At 34.6% G+C, this 8597-nt stretch overlaps 1 protein-coding gene across 4 annotated transcripts in view; it reads right to left on the bottom strand.

The window, feature by feature from the left end:
- Positions 1-5223: 5223 nt before the first annotated feature.
- SBF2 (SET binding factor 2) overlaps positions 5224-8597 on the bottom strand; it is a 270051-nt gene continuing 266677 nt past the window's right edge. For 3 of the 4 annotated variants that reach the window (XM_054200805.1, XM_054200806.1, XM_054200807.1), the window contains one exon: positions 5224-8440. In XM_054200805.1, the coding sequence (XP_054056780.1) occupies positions 8342-8440 (99 nt within the window). In that variant the 3' untranslated portion in view covers positions 5224-8341. The remainder of the gene's footprint in view (positions 8441-8597) is intronic. The other variant, XM_054200809.1, reaches the window with a different exon arrangement.

The following is an 8597-nucleotide window of genomic DNA, read 5'->3' as shown; positions in this document are numbered from 1 at the left end:
TTCTCTCATTACAGGAAATAACAATAATAATTACTTAATAGCTCAAAATAATATTAGCAATAATTACCCTAATAATAGGACACAGCATTGCATTAGCAATTTTTGGTCAGCCCACTGGTCATTTTGCCTTCTGAGTTGTCTCTGACAGTAGTTCATGCTCACCTACACTGAAGAAAGCGACTGAATTATTTTGGTTAAAGCAACAAACATTAAGCAAAGGCATCCATATTCTACTATGTTGATAAAATTCTATATTATTAATTATGCCACATTATAGAATATCCATATAACAGATAAGTATGTTACATCATGGAAAGAATGGCCCAAATTTGGAAATTAAAGTAGAGACTTGACAGTGCATCCTTTGTATCCATCTCCAGCAGCTGATAATAATTTGGCTAAGTCTGCATTTGATAAACAAAGCTGTGATGTTCTACTGGAAATACACTTATAGTAATATTAGCAATGGTATTTTCAATGACCAGAGTTCAGCATACTTGATGTTGGCTTCACATTAACCTCTTTCCTCAGTGCAGTTAAATCTAATTCCAAAGAGCGATAATCGCATGTCAAGTGCTGAGAGTGTTTGAAATCCAGGCTCAGATCCAGTTTTATGAACTGGCCTCTTATCCCTTACAGCAGACCAAACTCAATGACCCACCCTGTTCCCCTACCCCCCAAAATTCCAAAACAGAGATGCACAAAACTTGAATTAGCCACTATTTTCAGAGCACTTTGAAAAACAAAGACTCTTTCCCTTTTGGTTTTAATTATATCACAGCACCTGCAAGTATTCTAGGCATCTCTAGGGAAAAAATTAACATTGATCACCTCTACTTCTTAAAAATTTCTCATCTAAATTTAGACATGATCAGACAAGTAAAGGTCAAAAACACAAAACAGGGAGTGAGACAAGTATAAAGGGGGATTTTGGTGAATAGATAACGCAACTGCTCAGAGGAAAGCAAAGGAGATCAGAAGTCTTCCTTTGCTGCTGGAGATGCGGGTGTGTGGGATCCAGTTCCATGGCCTCCTTTACCTGCAATTCTTCCCATTTGCAGTATCAGCTTTCCTACCGCTTTGTGATACCTGCCTTTTTCCTTTCTAGTTCTTTGATCATCTGTCCAATAGCTAAATATGCACTAAGCTGCTTGCAAGTGCTATTTTGATCTCTGCTTTACACTGACATCAACTTATTGCTGCGTCAGGCACTAAATACTAGCCAGGGCTTGCTTTTCCTCTGCATCTCTCTGCTTTTTGATGTCCACAGCCTTCATAACCTCTGTTCATCCTGGCTTGGTGAGAAGAAAATATATACAAAGGTTAATCTAAAATCCTAACTTCTAAAATACACCAATGAGAGCAGTAATACTTGTAATTTCAAGTGTCACTGAAGGCCTCATTACACTTCCATGTACTCAGACTGATAATAAAAATTAATAGAAATCAATGGGCTGGAATCCCAAGATAAACTGAAGGATCTCTGTTTTGGTTGCATATATTCATTTTTCAAATAAAGTTATCAAGTTTTCTTGAGATACCATCATCAGATAAGGAAAGCTGTCCTTATCTCAAGTACTATATTAATTTAATTTAAAACAATTTAAATATGAATAATGTTTCATTGTGAAATGGTGAACAGGTCTGGGAAAAGAAAAAGTGGAAAAGTTACACAAAACTCTGTTTTCAGGAAGTATTTGAGTATCATAAGGCAACATGCATGCAGTGACCTAGGACAGGGGAGAAATGTTTTTAAAGTGAGGCCCTTTCTGACAACAGCTAAAAAAATTTGTGGTAGTCCATAGCAAGTTGCTAGGGTACACATGACCTTATTGACAGCAATATTTAGTTTTGATAGCAAAAATGGAAAATCTGCTCACGTGACAAAGATCTGTGCGCAGTATTCTTTGAACTAAAACATTTGGTATCACAGGAAATAGCTACATGTTTGGTTTTTATTCCTAGGCTGAGAAACGTGTCACAGATGCCACTCTGTGGTCAGCTGTTTGGTTTTAGCATCTGAAATAATAATTGATAAAAATTAGTTTATCTTAAAAATTATTTTCTCTACAGAAATTTGTGTCACTAAAGAGACAGAGTCTCAGAAAACTATTTCTGCAGGAAGAAGAGGATACAAAGCTTAGATATTTCAGGGTTAAAAACAGATGTCTGATTGCCGTAGCAACAGTATGATACTTTCTGAGATTGTGATAAGACCTATAGTCCGTCCTGGCACTGCTAATGTACAGAATACACACAATGGTCAATGACACGATTCTACATACCATAACTAATGCTTCAATTTATTCCTGGCTCTGGTTCATTATCACTTGATGGGATATTTTCCAGGTTTTCAGGCATTGCTACATACTCATACCAGAACAGAAGACTTACTGCAAGCTTTCCTTCAGTCAGGAGCCTGAAGTGAAAGAAGCCAAGTTAACTTTGACTTGAATTTTGACTTTTGAGTTGTTTTAAGTCAAGTAAGGAAAGCAGAAGAGAGTTTTGAACTTAATTTCATTTCACTTTAAAGCAAATACATAAATTACTAACAGAAGGTGCCAGAAGGTGGATATTTTAAATACGAGTTCCTTGAAGATTTAAAAAGAATATCCTAAAGAAAAGTATCCTACAGGCATCTCAGAGAAAGAGGCTGTCCAACTTCATCAAAATTCAATGGTAATCCTATCACCAGCTTTCCAATTTTTATTTTTTTTAAATTCCAATCCTAAATCATTTGCCTGCATGAAACACTACAAAGATTTGAATGCTTTACACTAAACAATGTAAGTATTTTTGATTTAAAAATGTGAGTATAAGCATTTGCTTAAACTATTGCATTAAGATATTTGCCACCAATAATCTGAGCACAGCAGAAATAAAAATCAAAGTCTTAACTCTTGTGGTGGTACAAAACCAATCCAACATATGCAAAACCTCACTATTTAAACCAGAGTGATTTTACCTGTACTATAGCTTACTATATTGAGCTTAATTCATAATTATACACAATTTTGTGAAGTTATCATTTTGAACTTACTGGAGGTCTTAACGTGAACAGAAATTTGAAGTCACTGGCACTACTAACAAAGATAGCCCGTAGCCAGTGTAACCTGGCTTTCAGTGCTGTCAGTGCGATGCTCATTTCTTGAGCTACCCGATAATTTCTCTGTATTGAGAAAGCATTTGTCCATAACACTCTTCCTGGGTGTTAAATTCAAAGCAGTCTCATCTGTCCGTCATTAAACAGGGATGCTGTACTTAGTATAAACCTTGGACAATTAATGGAGACTTTGAACACAAAGGGACACAAGTTTTGGAGGTTCTTTTTGCTGAATGGGTTTGAAATATAAGAATCCTTACAAGTTGAACAGTGAGAGCAATTCATTAAACAAGAATGTATACGCTGATATTTCGCCAATATGCATAAATAAATAAGTCATCAATAAATAAATCTTAAAATAAATCAAGACTATGCCTCAGGTTCTTCTAGGTGAGTATGAGGGGCAGAAAGATGCACCATTCAATACTTGAAACAACTGCTACCTTTGCATCTCCTTCCAGGATAATATTGTGGTCCTGTTAGCCTAACTATTTCCGTCTGCAATTATTGCCTATTTTACAGATAAAAATATAGGCTCTCTATGAGCCTATATATAAAAGTATAGGCTCTCTTAGAGAACATATAAACAAAACATCTTTACCAAAGAGCAGGCAATGGAAAACAGCAACAGTAAACTTGCTACAATCAAGCAACATTTCATATCCATAACTCTGCTAATTCTGTCACGTAAGGAAAATTTGAAGAGAAGGGAACAATCTGGGACTATAAAGTGCAACCTGAAACTGGACAAAATGTAATTTCCCATTGGATGGTGACAACAAGATATTTTAGAGCAGTAGAGATTAATCAGATTAGGCCACCGTGAAAAAGCTAAGACAGACAGTATTTTGGCTAGATATGACTAGCAACGTGGAATTGTAATTCATCTGCCACTAGCACATCTCCTGGTTTGTAGGGTCTGCATAGAGATCAAGGTATACATAAATACATTATTTCTGAGAGTCTGCCTTTAAAACACAGCATTTACCTTTTATTCCAAGACTGGGTTTTGAGAACTTTCTAGGAGTAACATATGGGGTCCACATATGAAATCAAATATCTCAAGACAGACTGTCTTCTCAGGATTGACTCAGGTGAGCATTATGACAATCTCAACTCATTAAAAGCTGTATTTATTTCTCAGTTGCTCGCTCAACCAGGAATGACATCAGTGTTCAGTCCCTTCAGCTCCTGTTGGGCAGGCTTGTGATGAAGGAGAAACTTCCATAACTGTCAGTGGTAAGAAGGGAAGTTAGTATCTGGGTTTTAATAACTCAAATATGATTGTGGATTAAGATGGTAGCCATAGTTATTACACTTAATTTATTTGCTCTTACAATCTTAAAGAGTAGCAAATTAAAGATAAGGAATTGAAGAGTCCCTTTAGGTGAAAAGTCGTATCTGCTTAGACTGGAAAGGTCTACAGCAGAGAAATGAAACAACAAAAAAAGGTAAAATTAGTCTATAGAGATTTTGTATTATGCAAACAGAAACACAAAAACAATTCTTATCAATAGTATTTGTATTAGTAATCCGTTCCTTTGACAAACTAGCTGGACTAGTAAGTAAAGAGAGGAAACAACAGTGAATTTGCAGCATCCTCAATTTGACAGTCAATTAAGAAAAAGTTGTATGTGAAAAAACTCAAAGATGAAAATTTCCTAAATGAGAACATGGATGCTAATCCTGCCCTTGGCTTGCAGGGTAGCCAAAATTTGGGAAGAAACTGATCGAATACAGACAAAACCCCAGAAAGTAGGTGCAGCAGTGATACTCAGCATGAACTTTAGCATAACTGGGGAACTGGTAGATTAATTTCAGTTTTCTGACTCCCCAAAGCAACCACAGGATAATCATGAACAGACAAAATATTTGGACGATCACAAATATGAAAAATGAGAAATGCGGTGCAGCCACTTAGCCATACTCCAAGAATATTACAGGATGAAAAGGCAAAATGACAGTATTTGGACAAGATCACCACATTTTTGTTATGTCTGCTATTCACAAAATATCAGATACAAATAATGTGTGTGGGATGTGATAGAAAATTTTGAACATTTGTTCCTGTGTCTGTTAGCTGTTTGTGTATTATTACATAACCAGTGACCCACACATGTGGCATGCTAAGTATTTTATTATTTAGTATACTAATTTTAAAGTTCCACCAAAAGTAAGGACTTTTATAGAAAATAATAGTACATTAGATAGGAAAGAGAAATTACTAATAGAATATACCAGTAACAACTCTTCAAAACTCAAACACAGTTCATCCCGTCACCTATTATGCAGGCATTTTCTTACTCAACACAGAGAAGGGCAAGTGATCTTCTTCCCTTATGTAAAGCCCCTGATAACACTCTCTTCTTTTCTACAGTAAGAATGTCATGATACACAGTATGGGAATAGCAATACAACACACCCGAGGGAGTACATGCTTACCTCATGCCCAGCTCCTGGATGGGTTCCTTTTTCTGGAAAATTTTTGTAGAATATGAAGATGGATCCCTTTGTACCTAGAATTTTTCCCAAGCAAATTCTCTGTTCCTAATGCTCTACTTCTGCTGCCACAACTCAAACACACTGACGAACCCTGTAGCTTACGCGATGCTAACTTCTCCACATTTTCTCTAAGTACCTGTTTGAATCTCCATTTTGTATAGAAGAGACCTTCAGGGACACTGCAAACTTTGTGTCTTCATTACCAAGAACCTATGCCTACCATTCATTTGTATATTCCTTATATAAACACCACAAATATCATATATCTCATTTCAGCTTTTATTTGGATATTTTTAAGTTAAGTTGCTCAAGTCCATTTTCCATCAATACAGACACTAAAAATTGAGATCAACATTTAAGGCAACATTAGCATCCATACCAAGCTCAATATGCAAATCTTATCATCTAAGCACCACAGCATCCAAGAATTGTCACAGGTCCCCTACCTCCATCACACATTCCCTTTCCATTTTAACTCTGCTATCCCACACTATGCTCAGTAATTCAATTTAGATGCACATTCCCAAGTAAGACCTTGTCATTGTTTACATTTTATTTCTTATGAACTAGATAATTTTGGCATAAGATGATATAAATGAGTGAGATATGTTTCAGGGTGAAATTATGCAGTTGGTTTATGTTGTGATACCATATAAGATTTTTTTTTTAATAAAAATTTAACATAATTATTCAACTACTTAGTATGAACATTATATGTATTTAGCCTTTTAGTAAAGGCTATACATTGAGACTTGTTAGAATGATAATTTTGCTTTAAATTCTGATTCCTTTAGTCTTTAGTGTTACTGTTGACACGTGTTTGAGTTAAGTATGCTCAAGTGCAACTTTTATGTAAGAATATTTACAAGTATACAAAAGAACACGTAGTTTTTAATACACCCACTATTCTTAATACAGAGTAAATAAGGATTTGTCTTGTGCCCGTGGAAATATTTCAACATGTGGGTCTCGCTTTTTTCTCTTTTACAGTAAAAGGAAAGGTTTTACTTTTCCTTAAGAAGTGTATTTATTACAAGATGGTTAGCATACATATATCACATAACATACAAGAGTTAAAATTAACTAGTTACAAAATAAGCAGTGGTATGTATATTTTCATATAACCTAAGAACAGGATCAGTATTTTACAAAGTACATATAAAAGTACTTCATATACAAAGAAAAATACAAATGTGCAAACACCATTGTCACAGGTGGAAATTTGTCAATTGAAAAATGCTAGAAAAATCCTTCATATTTTGTTTTGAAACTGCAAATGCATTAAAAACAGCTGTATTTCCTATTGTGTGTGGTGAGAAATTTATGTTCCTTTCTGACAAAATACATTAGTTATAAAAAAAACCACAAACAATTTAATAACTGAAAAATCTTATAAGTATAGTCAGTTTGGTTAGGCTGACATTAAATTACAAGCAGAACGTCTGGAAAAATGAGAAAATAGTGAATCATATATACAAACCTTTTGTAATATTAGTGTGCTATTTAACATATTAACATTTCAAAATAAAAACAATGGCTTAATTACCTACATATTCTACTCATGTCATCACTATTTGTAGACTGTAGAATTTCTACTAATTTGGGGCTATTAAAAATGTTTCACCGGGATTTTAAGCTGAACAAACACAATTTTATCAAATGTAAAAATCTATAAACAGTCTTCCAATTCATGTGCAAAAAATGTTTAAAAAGTATCAAATCACGACACATCAAACCTGATTATGTACATATTTAATAGATGTAAATGTTGTTAACTAGCTAGTATTGTTCTGCTATAAATAACTTACCTCTGTCCTGCAAAATGTCTGTATTTTAAAGATTTCAGTGCAAGTGCTTGCTTCATTGTTTAGTGCATTATCATGTTTGTTATCTTTTATTTTACAGTGAGCAGAACAGCATATAAATTAACATATACAACTCACACATAAGAGATCTTTCTTCTACTGAATTCCTAGTTTGTTGTTTTCTGTTTCTCCTGGGTAGTGTCGGCCACTTTTCTTTCATTTATCCCATTGTAACTGCAAACAGCATCTAAAATAAAAGTGCTATGATCTTCAGATAATCCTTAGAATTTGAAATTCCACAACAACATTGCAGAAGCACTCAGTAGAGCACAAAGATTAGAGAATGACCTGCACACTAAGAAGACACTTCAACGTCTGGTATGGGGGAATTTCGCTTTTTGGTCTTTAAAAATATCAACTGTCTATAAACATCGGCAACCTGATATATAAGTCACTGGACTCACAAGATTCATTTATTTATTTATTTTTAGGAATTGTAGACATGTTCCCTCTTATTCATGACTAGGTCGGAAATAAGAACATTCTGCTTAAAAATATAAATAAAGTGAAAATACACTTCCTGTCAGAGGGAAAATTTCTACAGTTTCCTTTGGACAGGTTTCCTAACAGAATGAGAAAACCAGAATTATATGGTAGTGCAAATACAGCCCACTTTTATAGCTAGGAATTGTACTGAAGAAAGTATAAATTCAGGATAAATGGATTATTATTTTTCAAAGTCCTCCCTGCAGAAAAAAATAGCAGTTATAGTGGTTATAAACATTAAACAGAAAAGGAACTTTAGCATGTTATGAACTTTTATGGCTGAAATGTAAGGAAGGCTGGTTGTCTTTCAGCAACACTTCAGAACTTAGCTTCTTGCAGGAAGAGGTGCTTTAAATGTGTCTTTATTATGGAACACTTCTCCTTTCTAAGCATCTGAAATGCAGCTCTGGATCCTATCCATCCATTGTTGAGCACTCTGTGCATCTTGCGCACAAAAATTATATACACGTTTATTTGTCTTCAACTGCAAAGGAAAAATAAGAACATGAAGACAGACAAACCAACACACAAAACAGAAAAACTTGCAAACTTTAAACTGTAATACCCAATTTACTAATTGTTCCTGAATGTAACATTTTTTGAACTTCTGCTGTTGAGAGTGAGGGTCAGATGCTAGCTAT

The sequence above is a fragment of the Rissa tridactyla genome, chromosome 4 (assembly GCF_028500815.1).
Source record: "Rissa tridactyla isolate bRisTri1 chromosome 4, bRisTri1.patW.cur.20221130, whole genome shotgun sequence".
Classification (NCBI taxonomy): Eukaryota; Metazoa; Chordata; class Aves; order Charadriiformes; family Laridae; genus Rissa; species Rissa tridactyla.
This window is presented reverse-complemented; position numbering and strand designations above follow the sequence as displayed.